At 41.0% G+C, this 23476-nt stretch overlaps 1 protein-coding gene and 1 long non-coding RNA gene across 3 annotated transcripts in view; one reads left to right on the plus strand and one right to left on the minus strand.

Annotated features, from left to right (window-relative positions):
• The window catches only part of slc45a4a (solute carrier family 45 member 4a), a 54023-nt gene that overhangs the window by 13559 nt on the left and 16988 nt on the right, over window positions 1-23476 (minus strand). For both annotated transcript variants that reach the window (XM_080296407.1, XM_026155556.2), the window contains one exon: window positions 19416-20749. In XM_080296407.1, the coding sequence (XP_080152533.1) occupies window positions 19416-19734 (319 nt within the window). In that variant the 5' untranslated portion in view covers window positions 19735-20749. The remainder of the gene's footprint in view (window positions 1-19415; window positions 20750-23476) is intronic.
• Window positions 634-18486, plus strand: LOC145423685 (uncharacterized). Its single transcript, XR_013904741.1, has 3 exons — window positions 634-2039; window positions 6923-7020; window positions 17444-18486. It is a non-coding gene; the product is annotated as an uncharacterized LOC145423685 (long non-coding RNA).

Genomic DNA, 23476 nt, shown 5'->3' on the forward strand with positions numbered 1-23476 from the left:
CTGCAATAATTCACTTTAATAAGAAGAAAGACAGCAGAAATGCAGAACTGCTGATCAATACAAGCAAGATGCGAGTGAGTTGATGGCATCAAATCTAATTGAGAGAAGATTAAGACTTATCTTAATTTTTAAATGGACTTTCGATTTTCTCAAGGAGTCCTCTTTTAATAGATAGACGTCAATAACTGAGTGCCACCATATCTAATTAGCAAGAGCTGATCTAAAACCTCCCCAGAAGTCCACGAACAGACGGTAAACATCGAGGTCGCCATGTCAGGTGCAGGGTCAAGATCCTTTCACACAATCCTCATCAGTCCATAGAAGTCCAGGCGACAAATCTAATCTGACTCATTTCTTTTAAATAACCAGTGTTGATGACCGATGTTGATGTGTAGAAATTCCTTGGAAATTTGTGGGAATGGAGTTGTTTGCTTGCAAAACCCTGCCATCATGTGAAAAACTGTCTGCTGCAATCATGGTAATTTTTATGTTTTCACTCCTGTTGATGAATCACATGTTTCTGTTTGGCAGGAATTGTGGTCTGACGATAGCCGTGCAGATCCGTGAAACAAACCCTGAAGCAGAAACAGCAACTTCAAGGTTAAACTGCGTTTTCTCATAGGAACACTGAGAGCTGGACAAGCAGCAGTGAGAAAAGTGAGACAGTCTCACATCCCTTTGCTTTTGCTAGATTGCTGCAAAGGACAAAACAGAGACTGCAATTCACACGGAGCAAATCTTTTCCATCGCTTTTCACTGCGAAGAAGCAGGAGGCAGAGGCAACTGAAGGCTGAACAAGAATAACAAGTCGGCCTACATTTACATTTGGAAACTTTTCATTAGCAGATCACGTGAACTCCAGGTGTCGAGACTTCATCCGCTATAGCACTTAAACACATTGATCAGCAACATCGGCACTCACTCACAGCAGAGGTGTCGTCATGGACTCTGGATGAAGGCCGCTTAGCTTCGATCACACCGAAACTGATAACACTGTGACACATTTCTTTACTGTAACAGCTGCTGATGTGACTCACTTGAAGCAGAGTGCATTACATACTGCTGCTCAGGTTATCTCAGCATGCTACCAAAGAAAAACAACAGGCTGGACTATGCAAATATAATTACCTATAGCCATAGCCATAGCCTCAAAAAATGACTTATTAACTGTTACAACTAATGAAGGATATGAGTAATCAAAGGGAGAGAAAAAAAACAGCCAACAAAGACCTCGCAGAAGCCTCTTCTTAAATGCTTTTTAACTGATAAATAATCTGGTTTGCAGATGCCAAAGAAGTCTGCGTTTATGCTTTAGTGAATGACATTCTAGTATTCTTTAAATACCTTACTAATCAACAGGTATTTGTGTTTGTGTGATATACCCTAGGCTTGCTAGCGTTACCCGATAAGCTAGTCCGTCACGTTGTCTCCGACGGTGTGGAAACTGCAACTTCAATCTGTGTCCACAAACCAGTGACATACATTTTTTATGGACTACAGCTCTGTCTGGCTAACAACCTAAACTCTAGAGATAATCAGCCTTATCTCATGAGAGATGATGAAAAGTTGTAAATCTTCACATTTTTTAAATGGTAGGCTATTCATTTTCAGCGTATCAACAAACAGATTTATCAACAAGTACATTTCTGCCCCACTCATCCAAACAGAGAGCTCATTGAGTCTTGAGGAGCACTGTGGTCAAGTCTCTTGGTCTGTGAGGCATGTACACGTGAATATAATGTGTGTCCTTGTGCCTGCCACCTTGGATTTGTATGTTTTTCCAGAGGCTATAGCTATAAGCACTTTTAAGTGCAGGAACATTGAGCCTTTGACCTCACTTTGACTTTACAGCTCATCATCCTGTTGTCCCGTACAAATGTTCACCTCTCTCTTTCTCATGAACAGGCCGTAAACTAGGCTTGACCCTTGTCACCGTGGCGACCAGGTCTTGGGAACTCTGTCGCCACGGAGACTCCATCACCTTTGCTTCCTGGCTCCTAATATGGCTGTGTCATTCACACAGTGCTTCCTGTTGTTTGGTGAGTTCAGACTGAGGAACAATTTGTTTCTTTAAGTTTTTTTCTCAATTTTTTAATACCCTTTTCAATCTTTTGTTTCTCTCTCTCATAAACACATACACTAACACACCCAAGAACGCACGAATACCCACGAAAATAACACATAACATGCAAAAGCCACAAACGCAAGACCTGTTAAAAAGTCAAACAGTGGCACGGCAATAAAGCGGGAGACAAAGCAGCAGATAGGAATCGGTCTGTCGGTAGGTTTGTCAACATCAAAACAGGAAAACTGTTTCTAGTAAACAGTTCCCACACAAAACACCAGAAACACAGTCAACATGCAGGAAATACACACATGTCTCAGTTCCCACACATAGCCACAGACTTACAGTCTCACCTATGGAAATAATAATAATAATATTAATAAAAAGGAGCTCACACAGCTGAGTTCCCACACAGTTTGAGTACAGTAAGGCCAAATGCACACTCACACAGGGAACAATACTGAGAGAATCAAGAAGCAGGAAGCATTTTAGAAAAGAGAGAACAAGAAACAAGTGCAGTAACAGACAAGGAAGGGAGGAAACGGAGAGAAAGAGGGAGTGTGAGAAAGGATTAAGATCAAAGCATTTGAAAACAGAGTTAGGATAAGGTGAGAGGAGGAGAAAAGGGAGGAAAGACGGAAGAATGAAGATAGAGGGACAGAAAAAGTTCATATTCGGGCTGTCACATGGCTGTTAAGCAACGCCAATTGATTGTGGGAAAGAAAAATGTTCAATCTCCTCCATCTATCATCAAAGAGGGTTTTTTGTTGTTTGTTTTTTTTTTAAGCTACGCACATTTCCTGAATATACGCGCACACACGTGTGCACGGACTAAAAACTGAGCTTAATGTGTGACTGTTGGAAACACAAATCTCCCATTCATCCCAGATTTCATGTGTGTCTTGTCGTCACTGCACTATAAAATACACAGTAAAACTTTGTAGCTTCAATTGTTTTCAAACCACTTTTATTGTGAATAAAGCAGCTTTGAAACACTATATCAAGATATGCTGTATTCTAGTGTCAATCAAAAGGACAATGAATCTGAGGTTGACCTGAAGTTCACACTGAGATCTTCATTTAAGCAAACTACTTTCAAACTACTTGGAATAAATTACTCCCACTGTGCTTTTATGTTCTGCAAAGAAAGTCCTCAGATCACTTACAGCCTTCATGCTTCTCTCACATTTTCACAACAGTCCCCTCCTTGTTTTCTCTTGTACAGTTCATTTGAATTTGTTCCCTTTAGCTACATGTTAAGCGAAAAACTTCTCCAAAAGTTGTAAAACCTATCAGATGCTTTCTGTTGCTATAACGGGGTTTCAAAGCAAGACTCATTTATCAAATATAAATACGACAACAGTGAGTGGCGCCTCTCTTTAATTATCTGCAGAGCTGTCTAAACAAAATGACCAACTTAAATCAAGTTAATGCTAAAGTGTAACAAGAAGTTTAAATCAAAGGCAGTTTGACATATTAGCCGGCAGCTGGAATAATCATAACTTAAACATGTGATGCTCAGTTCATACCACTGACAGCTGCATGTTGTCTGTATGTGACTGATAATTAAGTGTCCGAATAAATCGCGTCCGTTTTCAGTCATTTTCTATTAGATCAGGCATGTCAAAGTAATTTTACAACGTGGGGCACGTCCACCCCACTTTGACTCCAGTGGGCCGGACCAGCAAAAACTCCTCTTTCTGTTAGTGTAAAGAAGTTTAACTACGCATTTAATCCCAGAAATATTTTAATGTATAATAAGAAGTGAAATTTCAACAATACATTGCAGTTTTTCTACATGATAAATTAATGCTTCTTTGGGCTTAAACTCAAACGTAAACTGTAAGAAGTAAATGTGTGCAGTGGGCCCATTCTGGCCCCCGGACATCAAACAGTAAAGTTTATCTGATAATATCACTTCTTAAATTTCTTCTAGATTGAAATGCTTGCACATGGAGGAGAGGCTAGACACGGATGGTTGCTCCTGCTGGTCTAAGTCATCTAACTGTCTAATAGTAGTCTAATCCTCCAAAGTGTAACTCATATTCACCTTATTTAAAGAAAAACCAAAAACATAAGCAGCCAAAGAAGTTGCTCTACACATCTGCACTTCTTTTTTGCTCCTTGCTTAAAAATGTGGTCACATAAGTGAGACAGCGAGAGTTCGTTTCTGCTTTTCCTCGAAAAGTTCTTAATCAGTTCTAATTGATCTCTGTTGGGCAATCAAACACCACTGCTCTGACCCAAATGCCTCCAGATCAAAGAATGCAAGTGTGCCACTTTTGAAAAGGACACAGTTGGAATACGACGAATTTTCCCTAAATTTGCTGATAAAATGACGCCTGTAGAGTGAAAACTGTGGACTCAGCAGCAGGTTACAGAGAAAAACTTCAGAAGAAATGTTTTGCTTCGCACACTCTGTCGGCTAATTTATCCACTCTAGCTGTGACTATTCTGTCCGCTCAAACTAAAGGGGTTTATTTCTTCACAACAAATAACAAACAAATCATTTGAAGATGATGCACGTATTGTGCAAACTATACGCTTTTATGTCAGTTTTAAAGGGCATTTCTGCAAAATTCCATTCATATATATATATATATATATATATATATATATATTTTTTTTTTATTTTATTTATTTATTTATTTATTTATTTATTTTTTAATATAAATAATAAACTACAATAAATCTAATTTTTTTTTTTAATTTTCTTAATTGTTTAGCCTGTTGAGCCAACATACTGGTACCTGGTCTTGCACCATTAACTGTAAATGATCTAGCTCCACTGGAAAACAACAAAACTCAACTCCAAACGTAAAATCAAACAATCAGTCCCTTTCTTACAAAACTAACAATCTTATTCTCTCCTATTCCAGCCCTTCACTTTTACTCTCTCTCTCTCTCTCTTTCCGTTCCCATTCCTCCCGTTCCCATTCTCCCATAAACCCCCCAAAAACAATCCTTTCATATCCTGCACTGGCGTGAGAAAACCACAAGAAAAATGACAAGGGTCCAGAAAAGAGGGAGAGAAACGGTGTGAAAAGTGAGAGTAGGGTAGAGGTCATGATGGGAGAAAGTGGGCAGGAAGGAAGGAGGGCGAGCGCGAGAGAACGAGAGACAGAGAGCGCGAGAAGAGGAAAGGAGGAAGCAGGTGGTCTTAAATAAACAAAACATGCAAACTGAGTCAGGTGTAGCACTCAAAGAGGAAGGAAGAAAGAAAGGGAAGAAATGTGGTTTGTAACAGATGGGGCCATGAGGGCAGAATTAAAATTTAGACTGGTCAATATTTCATTATTGATAAGTGTTTGGCAGTGGGTTCGATTTCAGCAGGAGGGAAGAAGAGTTCTTCTTGCAGCTCATTTAAAATCTGCAAATATGTAGAATTAATATCTTTGAAGTCTGGGACAGATATCTGCTGGTGTTAAAGCAAAATTTCAGCGTATATCTGTGAGGAAAACAAATCCTCATGTTGTTTTTTACCTTTTTAATTTATTCTGGAAGAAAGTGGTTTGAAGGAAGATTAAACCGAGTGATTGCTGAAGTACAAACTGAGCTTCAAAGGACATTTTACGCTCTAATTTGCTGTTGGTGTTCATGCTTTTCCTTTTAACCTGCCATTTCCCCTAACTGGAAGAGCTGGGAATTAGGGCTGGGCGATATGGCCTAAAATTCATATCACGATATAATTTGAAGCATGTGCGGTAACGATATATATCGCGATATATTCTTTTCTTCTGTATAACGTATTTTCCACACTATAAAGCACACTTAAAATCCTTTAATTTTCTCAAAAATCGAGAGTGTTCCTTATGTATGAATTCTGGTTGTGCTTACTGACCTCGAACCGATTTTGGCGTGCAGAAATCTGTTAAAAATGTTTTACTACAACTTTGGTAAGCCGCACTGCTTGATGGATTGTCAGAGCATTACAGCTGCTTCGCGGAGTAATCTGGGTCCAAAACTCCGTCCATTTCAGGTCCCAAAGTCAAACGAACACTGAGAGTTAAAAACGGTCTAAATTCTTTAATCTTTAATAAAATCATCAGCGTTGCCGCTTTACCAGGTGTAACAATTAAGTTTAAAATCCAGGCATCCATGAAAACAGAAGTTATTAAATTTATTGGAGTTAGAAGTTAGCAGGTAGTTAGCTCGCTAGTTTCCACCTAAACATGACATACCATGTTCTGAGTGATTTTTGAAACTAATTAAAGCGTACAGCTCTGCGACCACTTCCGATATAAATGAAGACAGAAAACTAAACAGCAGTGGCGTTTGTAGGGTTACTGAAGTTGGACTACCTGGTATATAATGTTGTGCTACGTGATTGCTAGCGACACAGCTATGTTAGCATAACATTAGCACAGTGAAGCTGGAGGATGAACGCCAACTTTTTTTCCACTCGATAGAAGTTAACGAGGGATTCTGGTGGTCAGGGACAAATGCAATCGCATAGCAGGATGCTATACACGGGGCAAATTTCAGTCAGGAGAACAACTGAGATTATTCATCCACAATACAAGGTTAGTTATTAATATACTGCAACAACATGGGAATAGAGCAGCTGCAAGAGAATTCAACATTATGTTCATCTCTGTGCTATGACTGTCGGCATAATTTGCAGATGATAATGGTTGTAGCCACTGTGATGCTTTCGACCAAAACAGGTGCAGCTTGATGACATCATCAACATGCGCTATCGCGATACAAAATCTCTATCGTTGGCCAAATTTATATTGTTTCTATCGTATATCGTTTAAATCGCCCACCCCTACTGGGAATGCTGATTCATTGCATTATTATTATTGTATTGTGGCATCTGCTAAAAGCAAACTTGGCCAACATTTATGTTCACAGTGACTGGGGAGTGAATAGAAAGAAATGCCTGAGACAGACAGAGGGAGACATCAGGAGAGACAGGAATGAGTCACAGTGCTTCCCAGCAGCAAGAGATGGTGAGAGCATCAATCACACAACAGACACACATGGATGCTAGTACCAAGGCGCGTGCACACACACACTGAAGAAAATGCAGATCCAAGTGGGCAAGCTCCACCACCAAGGTTGTAATTAACAAAGTGCCTATTAGGGAGAAATACAGCAAACTGCTAACTCAATCAATGAAAGCAAGAAATCTCAAAGAAATTTCTACCTGATACAGATGAGTGTGTGTATCACAGCTTTATAACCCTATTCTTGAGAGAAAGGTGGGTTTTTACACTCCACACACACATGCACACACGCACGCACACACAAATCTGTTTTATATTGACTGGAAACTGCTTTAAGAGAGGTTTATTTAACACAAAAAAGAGCAGATATTATCCTCTGCGTGAGCGAGAGTGCTAAAACACAGGGGCAAAATCCACCACCAAGATGCATGAAGCTTGCATGTACATGCACACACACGCAGCTGCTTCTAGTCAGCAGAGTTATGTAACAGCACTGCAGTAAACTAGGAGCCTCCCACTGAGACGGAGAGAGGAAGGAGAGCCAGACAGATGGAGACATTTACACCGAGCGCGAAGTTTGATGAGTGAAATCAGACTGAATGAGTGAATTTACTCTTTCAAGCTATCTGTCATTGGCACCGATATATGGCCTCGTGTGATTGACAGCAGGGAGTCAGGTCTCTGGCTGGGACTGACCTATAACACACAGGATGCTCCAGCTGGCAACATTTGCTGTCCTTTCACTACCAAAGAAGCGATCGATGAGGCCGATCGGCAGTGATCAGTCGGTAATGTTACGTAATGACGAGTACAGTAGGTCAGCCATGTAACGAGGTAGCATTCTGCATTTTCTTAATTCAAAACGTGACACATTAAAGCCTGAAATACAATTGTTCCCTTCGACACACAAAGGGGAATTTCAGTTTTCTGTGATGATGCAACAATCAGAAATTATTTTATTGATCTACTTTGTGTATTGGCCAGCCACCACTAATCGCATGGGACACACAACTCAGTATTGACACACAAATCAAAACGCTCCAACAGTTTCAAAGCGAAGACAAACGACAAGCAGCTTCAAAGAAAGTAGAGCCAGAACCTGTTGCAAAAACTAATATGTCCCCTCTGATTTTCTCATTTTATATCTGGAAGTTTTTTGGCCTGCATTACAAAAAATGGCCTCTGCAATAAATATAGGTATATTTCATTGTCATGCCATGTGAAACCTAATGAGTTTTTTTCCAAGTCACAATTTGTAATGGTCACAAGTCAGACGGCTTCTTCCTTGTGACTATGCTGCAAAGCATTTTGCAATACCTAAAACTTTCTGTGGTAAGAGGTGACCCTTACAAGTTCATAAAAGTTTAAAATTGCACAGTAATACATGTCATATATGTACTGACCTCATGACTGATCCAGACACAGATCTCTGTGGTATCACACAGAGATGCAATACCTGGAGGTCAAAATAATAATAAAAAAAAAAACACAAACTAATGAATAACATCTTTAAACATGTGGCATGTGAATATTAACAGTTTTCCATAAAAATAAAGTTTAAAGGAAATTAAACTGATCCTTCTGGCAAAAAACATCATAAACAGTTTTTTTAAGGTGGAAATCTATATTTCAGCCTGGATTTATATAATGAAAATAGCCTGTAAATATAATCTCTTATATTTATCTGTACATGGACATGAATTATTTGCCGTTGAAGTGCATCTTCCAAAAAAAGTAGGACATTCAGCTTTCTGAGATTTGGGTTAAATTGTTAAAAAAAAAAAAAAAAAAAGAGCAGCCTTAACCCAAACCATCATCCATTTCTAAACCTAACCAACAACCTAACTACCAAAAGACTAAAAATACTCTTCTTTTGTGGGATTTGAGCACCAGTTCCTTGAGTGAAAGTCCTGTGTGGAGTTATCTGAGTAAACAACTCCACAGGACCAGTCTGTCAGTATTCATCCATCTTCCTCTCATTAATATACGGTCAAAGTCAGCGAGAGTCAGTGAGAGAGCAGATGTTTTTCTGCTCTTTTAAAATACGCATCCAATCACACACACACACACACACACACACACACACACACACACACACACACACACACACACACACACACACACCCAACTGCCCTCAGGCCAACCATTACTGATGTGTTTTGTGGCTGTTGTTGGGCCTGTGTGTGTTTGTGTGTTTCACTCTTGGTTTTATGGATTTCTGGTCACTATTACTGACTGCAGTCCAACTTGTTTTGTATAGTGTGAAATATAAAAAAGTAAAGCTGTAAAAAAAAAAGGAATGGAAACAGTGAGTTCAGTGTTAAGGCTTCTGGATAAAGTCCATAAAACCTTTTTTTATTATTATTGTGAAACAAATATTTGTATAGTATTTGTATTATTTTTTTTATTTGATGTAAATCTCCTTCCTCCTTTAGAGATTTTTAAGGTGTGGTTGGGTTTTTTTCTGTTTTCATGTGTGTTGTGATTAATTTGAGTTACAGAAAAAAAATTTGAGCAGCTTCTTGTCACATTAGCCTCGTGTTTATACCACTGCGGTGCTCTGAGGTTAGGATAAATGATGCGCTGAGCAAGCTGCAGGTCAGCTCTTAATGCATGATGAGGTTTGCATTTACATCTGGTTCATTTCCATATCACACGAATCTTATTAAGCAAAACTGCTGTGAGCTCAAAACCCAAACAAGCAAGCACCATTTGCACATCCAACAACATGTGGCAACTCCGCCAGCCTCTTTGCTGTGCTAAGATAATTTACAGGCATTTCACAGAAATTTAATAACAAATACGTTTTTGATTTTTTTCAGCATCATCTCTCCAGATGTCCCCTAAAATGAAGCACAGCTTTGTGATTTTTAAAAAATAAATTCTTACAATGAAGTTACTTACAAGAGTAAACGATTTATTGTGTTAAAACATAAATTTATGCTAATGTTCTCTATTTATTTTCAAAGATAACAACTGCTGGTCAAATCTCTGCATTTAGCATACCTTTTAGCAGGTTATAGGTCTTAAACAATGTCTTTTTATTAAGAGTTTTTCTTTTATACATATAAACAAAAAGAGAAGAACAGGATTACAGATGATCTGTACATTCGGGGTAATTAGCTTTAAGGCTGTGATATAAAGAAAAAACAGAAAGGGAAATAAAGAAAAAAAAAGAGAGAAATATAAACGTGTATAATATTTCCCCAAATAACATAATCCCTGCAAAATAATCCTATTCATTCCTATCCAGGTCACTGCTCTAGACCTGTACACTGTGTTTCCACACCTGACATAAGAGAGTTTGCTGAAAAATTCATATAGATTTTGAAATGCAGAAATTTTCCAGTTTTAGACACGACATGAGGTCATTTAACCACTGTTTGTGAGTGGGAGGGGAAGCGTCCCGCCACCTCAGTAGGATTGCCCTCCTGGCCAACAGAATGATAACGCCTGTCTTTTAGAGGCCGTAGAAGCTCCTTATTCCCACTGACGCCAAACAGAGCAAGAAGGGGGCCAGGGGCCAGCGTCACACTGAGAATCCTGAACAGGGCATAAACATTTTACATTTTGAAGTACCGTAATTGTCGGGCTATAAGCCGCTACTTTTTGCACAAGCTTTGAACCCTGCGGCTTTTAGTCAGGTGCGGCTTTTCTATGGATTGTCCATGAGCGGATTTGTTTTGTTTGTTCCGCTGTTGTACGGCACTACGTTGCCTGGCGGAAGGATCGGGGTTCAAGAGTGGTATTTTGGTCACATGTCCATCCGCCAGGCAACGTAGTGCCGTACGAAGTAGCGCGAAAAACAAACTTCAAAGTAGCGCTACGCGTTCAGCTGGAGGCGTGGATGATGAGTGGCGATAAACTTGCGAAAAGCAAGTTATACTCAACTCCACCGGTGGATTCTGACAGCGTGGAAAAGTGTGAAAACATCCACGATCACCAACGGATTTCGAAGGGCTGGACAGCTGCATGATGGAGAGGAGGACACCGCCACGGCCCTTCTGAGGGTGTTCGACTCTGACACTGACAACGAGGATTTCTTTGTTTGGTTTTGAAAGTGACAACGAAGGAGAGAAGCGGAGAGTGGATGACGAAGCCACCCTGAGCCTGTTCGTTTCCGACACTGGAGAAGAGGACTTTGGTGGTTTTAGTGCGCAGGAAGAAGAGAAAGATGGTGAATGACTGACTTTTCTTCTTGTTAAAGCCGTGTCACTGTACCTGAGCCTAAAAGGTAGGCCGAATCTATTTTTCTGGTGTGCTGTAGGTTATTATGTACTACATTTGTTACTTATTTATGAAGCACAGTACATGTTTTGTACTTGTAATTACCGGTACTTGTACATATACCCTAAAAAGTTATGCAAATATGTACCCACTTGTTTTTCAAAATATTAATAAAAGGGGTGTGTCTCCAAACAGCCGTCTCTTTCCTGACAATTCCCTTTGTGCATCTTCTTTTACATATGATAAGTCAACATTGAAACACCTGCGGCTTTTAGTCAGGTGCGGCTAATGTATGTACAAAACAGGATTTTCCCCTGATTTTAGCTTGTGCGGCTAATATTCAGGTGCGCTCTGTAGTCCGGGAAATACGGTACTTACAGCTGCTCTCTTGTTTCCCAAGAGGTCACCGCAGTGTATGGATCAACCTGGCAGAGATTTTTATGCCAGATGTCGGCTTGTTACCCCTCCTGGGGCTGGGTTTATGTTTCCTCCTCCTCCTAATTTCAAACCAACAACCTTCCGCATATTTGAACTTTAACTGTCTTTTTTTCTTATTTTGTATTTTTATTCATATTAACTGTTTGTGAGGGTTTTTTCCCCACGTTTCAGGGTACTCTCTGTAAACAATTTCCGTAGGCCACTGATTACAACTATAATCATCTTAATAAAACGAAAAGAATTTTTAAAAACAGCTTCCCCCAAAGTTTCTTTGTCCCTCATCATCACCTGAGAGCTTTGCTGTTTGCTTGTCTGTAGCGAGAGAGGGGCGGGAACAATGTGCTGACACACACACACACATTCAGTTCTGCATTCCTCGCATATCGTATACCGATAGCACTCACATACCTGGCTAATCGCCTGCTGGGTGGAAAAATAGCACACCTATAATATGTCTTTGACTAAAGTATTTGTTGACTCTGCATCTACACTATGTCACGAATGCAAAAAACAGATCCGTGAAAGTAACCTGTGCTGCTGCTCTGACTACAGTTTAACTCTCTCAACGACCCCTAACGGTCCACACGCCACAGTCTGGGAACCGCTGGCATCCGTGGTTCACCACTGTGCAAAGCTACTGACGTGCAAATAACTCTTTCATAAAAACACTTTTAGTGTCTGTGTTAGTGATAAGTTATTAACATGAACAAAGTTACTGCTGTGATGAGTCCAAATGCTATAAATAAGAAGACTTCAAATAACTGAACAGACTGGTGTGTTTGTCTCTCTCTCTCTCTCTCTGTGTGTCTCTCTCTTTCCCTGTGGTGACAGGCAGAAGCGTAAAACGATTAATGAGGACTGATTGTGATTTACACACAGTGGCTCCTATTTCTCACGTTTTTTTCAATCCAGATGTTTCTCTCCTACCTCCATATTCTAGCTATGTGTTGATAAACCCTCATTTCACCAATGCAGGCGTTTGTCACTCTGTCCTCCATCTTTTCTATCCTTTGAATGACTTGGTCAGATTATAGTGATTAGTGAGTGTGACATCAAGCCAGTCATTTATGTAACCCTGTATTACAGTGTCTGCAAGGTCATCTGCTAGATTAGACCAATGAACATGATAGGATCACTCAGTGGATTAGGTTACCTGGCATGCAAGTATAAACAGCGTAAGATCAAGCTGATTTGTTGCAAATTAAACAGCGGGGGCAGATTTCCTATTGTGACATGACAACAGGGTACCAGCTACTATCTAGCTCCCATGAAATCGGCGCAAAAGAAAAGTTAACGCGCAGACTGGCATGTGATAAAATTTGTGACATGAATTGAAAATAACAGTTTGCTTGTAGCAAACTTGGCAAATCTGGCCTCCAGTAAGCTGTCGCGGCGCCGTGCCACGATGGATTAGTAAAGTAAACAAGCACTCAAATGGTTTCATTATTTCATTAACTTTAACTGCCACTTTGTGGGTCATTTAGTTTGGTATGCAAATATTAAGAGGCACATGGCTTTTCAGAATTCGAGGAAATCAGATGTAGTAAAAGGTGAAGACACTAATCCAGAGAGCTCCACCTTTGGGCCGCAGACAAGGTCATTTCATTTTGGATTGAAGTAATCTCCTTAAGAAGGCCACCAAAGAAGGACAACAAAGTTGTCGAGTAGCCAGCCTGCACTCTTTTGGGTAACACAATGGTGGCATTCCTGCAAAGGTGGGCAGTCAACCATGCAAATAAACAGATTATAAATAATTACGGGTCAGAAAGAGACCTTTGAATCAGACTGTGCTACTCCTGAGATTGTTTAGCCTCATGCTCGTTTTTATTTATCAATTTTTTTATTGTATTAAGTTGATTTACTGAACCCTTTCTTCATTAGAGGATCAGCCAGTTCCGTGAAATAATTGAAAAAGAAATCTACTTTTTTGTAGGAACGTGGGCAAAATAACACAAACTGCTGAAAATAACTGAAACGAGCTCATCTGCATCAAAGGAAAGTTGAAATTTCAAGAAAATATAACAATTTTTAGTAGGTGAGTGCTGGGAGTCTTTGCTCTCCAGGTCAGTGTGTGTGTGTGTGTGTGTGTGTGTGTGTGTGGGGGGGGGGGGGGGGGGGGGGGGTGTCTGTGTGCTTCTGGCTGTTTTTTTCTTTTTTTTTTACAGTTCTGCCAAGCGAGACCTTCTTATCTCATTGTGTTTGTATTCTGAATACAATGACAATAAAGGCTTTCTATTTGATTCTATTCTATTCTATTAATCGAATTCAAAACACAGCGACTTTTGAGGTCAGTGGGTGTAACTTAACGAGCGACGTACTCGACGGGGTTCATAAAATTACATCCAGTTCTCAAAATTAAGTGAAACAATAATGGCTATGTGAGCTATAAGTGACTCTGTATGAACCAACACGAGCTTCTGCTGTATTCACATTAAATGTACTCTTTGTCATGATTCTTACGCACTGCCTTGTATCTGTAGGTACTTAATTCTCACACCACAATGCTTCTGATAACGTCCCTAATCTGACGTTAGTCCAACAGCCTGCTGTTAGTATGGAGCTGCACATATATACATATATATTTGATAAAGACAAATAACGAGTATTTTGATGCTTTACTAGTTGTCTTGAGTTGCCTATGATGTCAGTTCTGAGAAAGCTGATTATGTAATGTGACACGCTCATAACCGAAAAGATCGACACAGCACACGGTCTGGACTCATCGCCCCCACCCCCCACGCTGCCCTTTTTCTTTTACCTTATCACTTTTCTTAATCCCATTTGTAGAGCTGACTCCCTTTCACTCTTATCTCTGTGTGAGCATTAGGTGGTGTTCCTGCTGAGGGTGATTTTCAACAAAGACAACAGGAAAATGTCCCTGCAGGTCAAGCAGAACAAATCAAAGGCAGTGCACTGGATGCAAAACGTCTTTTCAAAAGACTCTTCGCCTCTCTGTGTGGCAGCTTAAATGACCTAAAAAATAGCCACAAACACAGAGTTTACAGAGAAATAAACAAGAACATTTCAGGGTATGTAAGATATCAATGCATATCCCAGCTGTTACAGGGTAAGATGCAGGGTACACAGAGGCAGAGCCTTCAGCTATCAGACCCCTTTCTGTGGAACAAGCTCCCACTCTGGGTTCAGTAAACACACACCTGCTCTGCTGCTAAGATTAGGTTTAAAACTTTCCTTATTGAATCCTTGTCTCTCTGCGCACCTCTTTTGTCTCCTCCTTTCCCCATCACCCACTAACTCGTCACAGAAGATGGCTGCCCTCTTTGAGCCCACTTGTTACTGTAAACAAAGGAAGTTTGTCATTCCCACTGTGGGGTTTTGTCTAATATTGGTGAATCTTTAACCTTACAATATATGGCAGCTTGAGATGATCATTGTTGCGAACATGTGCTATATGAATAAAATTGACCTTAAATGAATTTACTTAATTGAACGCAAGAAACAAGGACAAAAGCTGCACAGTGATCATCTTATCTCACTTATATCGACTGTTTCCAACTAGCAGCCCAGACTGTACAAGACTCAAGCCCAATTTGGTCCGATTTGATGCCTAAATTATAAATATAACTGTCTCAACAGCCCCAATATGTGCCCTTGCCTTTAGGGGAAAGGCCTGCCTCCTTGTATAAGAACAGACGAGAGCTCGGCATGCTCCCCGCACAAGCCCTTGTAAGGCAGAAGTTTCTTAGCTTTTCTCCGCGTTGTGTAAATATGGGCTCCTTGACCAAATTGTATCAGCTGCACACACACTCAGACACACACCCTCTCCCCTTCTGTGACCTCAATGTTGTGGGGTTACACATACAATGGTTTCACTCAGGCAGAGCCAACCAGCCAGCTTACTGACGATCTAGCTAATTCTAGTAGCTACAGTCAGTGCATAGAGCACTAACTACATAGAGGAGCGGGGGTGGGAGGGCGGGATATTGTTATCCCAAAACTTGGAGCTCTGCCCACAGTTAGAGGAGGGGGTTGTTTTCAGGTACTACATCTGTTTGTTTTTCCTCTAGCAGGCTAAAAACATGAATGAATGCAAACACAAGCAACCTTTGTGGCTGTGAAGGGTCGGGGGAAACGTAGTCGTACACAGACATATAACTTCTAAACTGATATAAAAACCAAATGCTCAAGATGGTTCTGGATGTTGTAAAATAAGAACTGAAAAGTCCTTTTCTATTTCAAAACAAAGTGGCTCACCCAAAAGCCATAATAAAACTTCCTCTTCCAGGTTTGCTTCCACCTTGTTTGTTCTGCCAGCAGTTTTCCAGCTCTGTTATAATGGTCCTGTCAACACTTTACAATGGTGTTTTTATGAGGCAAAATCACTCTGGTCCAGAGGGGATTTTTTTTAGCTCTACTTTGCTACTGGAAGAAAGATGTGCTGACATGCCATATTAAGATCTATTAATACATCCATGAGGCTAATCAGCATGCACAGGAAATGAGGAAAACTCTCCATGGTTAACCAAAGCATACATGGAGTTCATTTCCATTTTTAGACCTGCTAAACTATCCAAAACATGATGTATGGCAGACAAAACAGGACGGGAAGTAAAATCTTGCCAAAATGTCAGACAGAGTACAAGATTACCACAAGCAAAGTAAATTCCAACCTGCCATTTTTTCCAAACAGTTTGTTGAAATTATTACATTATTCCCCAAATCTCTCATACTAATGAGCTCTCAGACCACTCCAATCCCTGCAGTCCCTCGCTCAGCTTGTTTTATGACTTTACAGATCTTGACTGTACAGTCTTGGTTCACTCTCATCGACCTAATTTTCAGCAGCTGCTAACATGATAGGCACGTCAGCTTCACGAGATCTTAACATCATTTGTAGTCTTTTCCAGGCCTAAAATAAAGCAAGTCTGTCGAAGCTGCAGGCGTGTCACTTTGTCAGCGACGTGTGACGCAAATGTACACGTTTTTATTTGTAACTTATTAATAAAAATGCTTTGCACGGAGCATTTGGTAGTAATAATAACAACAAGCACGGTTTATCTGTATTGTACTGACTGGAATCTCCTTTATTCGGATGAAAGGCAACCTTCTCATTAATTACGACGAGTAAACGGTCAAAATGAATGAAAAACACAAATGGATTATCTTTCCTCTCAGTGACAAATAAAGTCACTGTTCTGTCTGCTTTAGTTTTAGCAGACTAATCTGTGGGGCTTGTACCTCCCGGCAGTTTCAAAATCTACTAAGAGGAGCTCAGACATATTCTGATCTAAAAAAAAATTAGGCTAGGGCAGCTAAATCGGGGCTAAAATTAGAACCAAAACATGCAGCGGCTCCCCCGTGTAATGTGTCCACAGGAGACACACTATATTTTTTTGTTACTTGTGATGCCTTTTCCTGCTTTAATATTACGCATCAAGAGCACACCAGTCTTTTGAATTCAGCTGAAAGCCTTTAAATTTCCAACATTTGGCTGATCTCAGTGCTGGCCTTCGACGCAACAAACACTTGAAGTGCATGTTTGGGATCCCGGTTCCCTGTGGCGGCTCATCCCGGGTGAGCCGGCCAGGAGTCACGGTGTCCACAGAGCGACTTCCTATTCATGTCCCCTTGGTTATGTAAGCTAGGACATCGCGCTAATGTCAGTGAAGGGGAAGGAGAAATTTGAAGAGGAAAAAAAAGAAGCAAGAGGGGGGTTTACATGGAAACTACAAATAGTACAAATAATGCTATGGCTGTTTCTCACATTTTTCTCTTCACACCCTCTCCATCTCCTCTACAGACTCCAGTACCCTCCAGACAGAACTGGACTTGGCATATTTTCAAAAGGCAAAGATGACACTGGGTGCAAATCCTCGGGAGTCCACATCTCCGAGGATCTCACCTGGACGACCAACTGCTCCAAACTGGTCAAGAAGGCTCACCAGCACCTCTTCTTCTTGAGGACTCTGAGGAAGAACCACCTGTCCTCAGACATCCTGGTGAACTTCTATCGTTGCACCATCGAGAGCATCCTGACCAACTGTATAACAGTCTGGTACGGGAACTGCTCTGCCTCGGACCGGAAGGCGTTGCAGAGGGTCGTGAAAACTGCCCAGCGCATCGCCGGAGCACCACTTCCTGCCATAAAAGACATCTACAGGAAGCGGTGTCTGAAAAGGGCTGGGAAAATCATCAGAGACCCCAGCCACCCATCACATGGACTCCTCACCCTCCTGCCCTCTGGGAGGCGCTACAGGAGCCTCCGGACTAAGACCACCAGGTACCGGAACAGCTTCTTCCCCACAGCTGTCAGACTCCTGAACTCCGCCTCCTGACCCACGTTAACACATGGACTGAACATACACACACCCACAATGGACAACTGTACCCTCAAACACACAATAATAACATGGACTGAACCACCACTCACAACCACTAGCACTTTATACAGCCTCTGTAGAAATTATCCACATATCTCACTTATCTTAACTGCACTACTGTATAGCTCTGTAAATAATCATTCTGTACATTCGATAATCTTTAATCCTACAACTGTTTACAACTTGCATAGTTCCCATTTCTGTATAGCGGTATATCTCAGATTCTGTAAAGTTATTTATTTCATATTCTGTATAGTTTTTCATATTTATATCCTGTTCATAGCCTGTACATAGCTTGTACTCACTACAGCCTGTACATACTTATAGTTATAGAATATTCACAACATACTTCATACCGTGTACATTATAACATACCATAATAGACCCATTCTGTAATATACTCACATATCTATATTATTGCTAATATATATTGTAATATATCTATATCACTAAAGCACTTCTGGATGGATGCAAACTGCATTTCGTTGCCCTGTACCTGTGCATGTGCAATGACAATAAAGTTGAATTCTATTCTATTCTATTCTAAATGATAGCATGCCCACTGTGACCGGAGGTCTGGTTCTCTGTGTGTGCATGCTGTGAGGCAGGGTGTAAGCCGGGTAATCTCCAAGCAGATCCGAACAAGGTGAAGGGGAGATGAGATATGTGCTCTGACATTTTAGCTTCTAAGGTGTCCCCTTAAATGGCATTACAATTTAAAGAGACAACAGCATTTCATCCATCCATCCATCTGAGGGGTTGGAGCATCTGGAGCGTATCCCAGCTGTCATAGGGCAAGAGGCAGGGTAGAACTCGGACAGGTTGTCAGTTTGGGTCAGGGCTGTCACAGAGAGACAGGCAACCATTCACACTCATAGTCACACCTACAACCGGTTTAGAATTACCAATTAACTTAATGCCCATGAACCCAGCCATGGGCGGGCCACACGACAGCCTAGTGCTGGTCACAACCCTGGTACCTTGGTCAAGCACATGTTGCAGAGCTTATCCCAACATCGATCCTTAGAAGTAAATGTTTTCCACAACACCATGAAATGTCTTCAACACACTCTTTGCTCTACTTTATACCTCACTGATAGCAGTGAGCTAGCCAGTGATAAATTCTTTCTCCCACTGTCAACGCCACGTCCAGAAAGACAGAATCAACATTTTTTGTGAGTGGCTGCTCTTTATTGTGAGACCTTGCTGCTCTTTTCCTCCCTTTTTTGTGAATTAATAATTTTGGTCGTTGTAGTTTGATGTAGATCCTGAACTACAGTTTAAAAAACGCATGAAACAGATATTTTTAAAAAACAGCAATTTTGCAGCTGAAGTACTTTGCAGATGTTGGCTTTCTATGTTTCATATGTAAATCATCTGGACTCTGCTCACCTATTTGCAGCAGCACAGGCGTCACCAGCGCTGTCTCCATGGCGTAGCAGAACTCCCGACCGAACATCACGGCTCCGTGCATCACCCATCGCTTTAAAGGAATCCCTTCGATCGATCCTTCGCTAGCAGATTCCTCTCCTCCTCGGCCTCCTTCTGCCGCTCCGCCTCCGCCTCCCAATCCATCCGTCTCGCCTCCTGCTCCTCCTTTCTCCTCATCCAAGCCTGATGCGGTGGAGTTTTTGCTGCTAACCCCACCCACCAGAGATCCGACCTGCATGGTGTCAGCCTCTGTGTTCTGGGGAGGCATGTTGGAGGGCATGCAAGCAACAGGAAAACAAGCGCACCCCTTCTAACAATACTACAGTACAAAAACAATACTACTCCTAATACTCCTCAATTCAAGTTACTTGTACTTTAAAACGAGTAGTGACTTTCTAGAAGTAACTTCATTACAATCTTTACAAGCTACAAAATGCAATCAGTGGTTGTAACTTGCTAGTTATACACTTGTTACATCTATTTCTTAAGTGTTCAAGAAGTGCTGAATAACTGTAATAGATGCTTCCCAGCCTGCGAGGTAATAAAATGTATGTTAAACTGGGTCCTACTAAAACTATAAAGGTTAAAGACACTAAATATTTGCAGATAAACTAATCTGCTATCCCCAGATGTATCACAGATCCAGAAAAAGAAGGAAAAAAATTAGCAATCAGCTGTCCTCTAAAGTTGTCCTCCAAAAACACTGCAAATTGAAATTCCCAACCTTTTTAATCCTTGTTTAAATTGGGAAGAAGGGAAAAAATCTAATAAAATCAGCTTTCTCAAGGCCTGTAGAGAATCTCAGAAAAATAAAGGAAGCAGTTGAATTTCATGGGAAGAGTAAGCGGTACATTCCAAGAGTGGCTTTGTGCACTTGCTTCTTTTGTGTGTGCACGTCAAGGTGTGAGAGAAACTGCTTGCAAAACAGCTTTATTTGGTATGAAAGTGTTTGTGTGTGTAGCTGTGTTTGTTGTGTGTGTGAGTGTGTGTGTGTGTGTGTGTGTGTGTGGGTGTGTGTGTGTATGTGTGTGTTGTGGGTGTTTATGGCTTTTTTGTCATCGAGGTTTGCGCCTCTTTTTTCTTACTGTCTATTACAAGCAGTAAAAATCCATATAGAAGACCATTCAGTGAGTTCCAGAGTCATTTTCTGTATGGAGGGCTGGATGGAGGGCTGGATGACGGAGTGGGTGGGGGCGATCAAAAGGTCGCGGGGGGAGGGGGTCGGAGGAGGAGGAGGGAATGCGGCGACGGTAGGCGGAGCTCCTCTGAAAATCCCCATCGAATGGCTGATCAATCTGGAAGAAAAATGGCAAGAGGAGAGAAAAACAGCAGTGAGCTACAGCTGCTTAAATCTTAAACATGTCCTACTGTTATCTCCTAATGAGCTCGGTAGGTGTGGGAAGGTGCGAGTGATGTGATTTTTCATGCATCAGCTGAGATTAGATGAGGGAGTGGTTTTATTCTTGAAGGTGATAACGATCAGCTGCAAAAACAACAACTGAGCTTGTATAAAAGAAACTACAGCCGTTTCTTTTTTCTCTTACATGATTTATCAGCAACTATAAAACACAGTGCAAACAGGCTTCTCATAAAATTTGGCACCGATGCATATGCAATCTACACTTATGGTCCATTTCATTAGATACACCTGTTCAACTGCTTGTTAATGCAAATATCTAATCAGCCAATCCCAGGGCAGCAACGAGGTGCATTTAGGCATATAAACATGATCAAAATGGTGTGCTAAAGTTCAAAATGAGCATCAGAATGGGGAAGAAAGGTGATTTAAGTGACTCTAAAAAAGGGGCATGGTTGTTGGTGCCAGACAGGCTGGTCTGAGTTTTTCACAAACTGCTGATCTGATGGGAGTTTCCCACACAACTACCTCTAGGGTTTACAGAGAAAGAGAGGAAATATCCAGTGAGCAGCAGTTGTTTGGGTGAAAATGCTTTGTTGAAGCCAGAAGTCAGATTGCTTTGAGCTGACAGGAAGGCAATAACTAAAAAAACCCAAAAACACTTGCACAAGGTATGAAGAAGAGTAGAAGATCAAACAAGGTGCAACTCCTGTCAGCTAAGAACAACTCCTGTCACCAAAATACTCAAATAACCTCTGGAGTGACCAGAAGGTCAATAAAGCACCTTCTGGGATGTGGCAGAACAGAAGATTCACATCATGGATGTGCAGCCGATAAATCTGCAGCAACTGTGTGATGCTATCAAGTCAATATGGACCAAAATCTCTGAGGAATGTTTCCACCAACTTGTTGATTCTGTGCCACAAAGAATTAAAGTAGCTCTGAAGATACTACCAAGGTGTAAATAACAATCTGGCCAGCGAGTATACGTAGCGAAATACTGGCACAAAAAAAAAAAGTAATGACGAAAGATTTTAAAAACAAAAGAAAAATGGGAAATCAAAATCTTTTCGAAAACAAGTTCCTATTCAAAAGTCTTCATTATAAAGCCTGTGGATAAGCATCTCAAAATAAACCAGTGTTTCTGCTGCTTTTTACAATTAAAAGTTGTGAAAATACCAACAAAATAATCTTCCAATAACTCACCAATAATTCAAATCTGGACACATAAAACCAAAGTTATATACAAGGTCACAGCATAGAGAAAAGGTCTGTTTCTGTAACTTGGCTAACCAAGTCACACGTGTTTGAATTTGTAAGTGTGAGTTTTTTGGGGTTTTTTAAGTATCAGCATGCTTCTACCACAATTCAGGCAGACACATACGTATGTGTTCTCTCGTATGAAAAGAGTTCATTTTTAAACGGTGTAATTGGTTTGAGCACATGATTCATCCGCGCAGACACTCGGACAGTCTTTGAAACTGGACGGGAAGGATGAAAGAATGCCATGTGTTTTATGAGCTAAAATGTTTTCAAGTTGAGCTACTGTCTCAAACAGAGGGCTTGTGTGTGTGGCGAGAAGAAACGACAGACATGCAGATGAAAAAAAAACTATCTTTAAAAAGGAGAAGGAGAAAGAGGAGTACAAGAAGGGAAGGCCTTCAGCTAATAGCGCACTTCACGGAGAGACAGAGAAACACAGTCTGCATGGAAGTTCAATACAATTTCCCACAGAGCCGAATTCCAAAGTGTGTGTTTTTGTGCGCAGTGGCCCACTGGATTAAAACCCATGGAGACCGCACGATTCATCACACCCAACACACACTAATGCTTGCCACGTGAACAGCACACATGCAAAATAACAGTGCTAAGACTCTTATCGAGCCTCTTAGCGAGAGATTGAGAAAGTAAATAAAATTAGAGTGAGGGAAGGAGAGCGGTGACGGGAGGAAGGGTGGAAGGAAGGAGGGTTTTTGACAGGTGGATGGTGGGAGGAACAAGCGATGGAGGGGAGAAGAGACAGATCAACAGAGTTTCTTTCTTTCCTCCACTCCTAGTGTACTCACATGTCCTCATTAAGATTCATGATGTCCCCGAGATGGTCCTGAATATTTTATCGCGCACAAACAGACAGGACCCTCATCACCTGACCTCACACACTGCAGCAGATTACATAACGGCCCCTCTTCTTTCCGGGCGTACATTTAAAATACAAATATGCCCCAAATGTTCTTGTGAATTATGTTTGGATTTGAGCACAACAACAGAAAGAACATCAGAATCTCCACGGTCAAGACAGAGGGAACGCGATGTGCTGAAAGTCTCCATGTTGAAACATGCCAACAACACCAACACCAACAAAATGTTCCAATCTGGTTGGCCACATATCTCCAAATACTTCATGTGTGATGGTGGACATAATTTATGGTTCCCAACAGGGTGGAGACGCTGCAATTCTGGTCATGGGAAGCAATGAGTTTTTTTCCCCCCAAATGGTACGCACATCAATGTGAAGTTTAAAACTACATGAAGAAGAAAAACACAACCGATACAGTACCAACACGATTAAATACTTATCGTGAGGATGTCAATTGGTTTCTTCATCTATGACAGGCCTTCAGGGGCTACAGCCAACCACTAAATTCAGCTCTTAATTTACTGCTTA

The sequence above is a fragment of the Astatotilapia calliptera genome, chromosome 22, assembly GCF_964374335.1.
Source record: "Astatotilapia calliptera chromosome 22, fAstCal68.1, whole genome shotgun sequence".
Classification (NCBI taxonomy): domain Eukaryota; kingdom Metazoa; phylum Chordata; class Actinopteri; order Cichliformes; family Cichlidae; genus Astatotilapia; species Astatotilapia calliptera.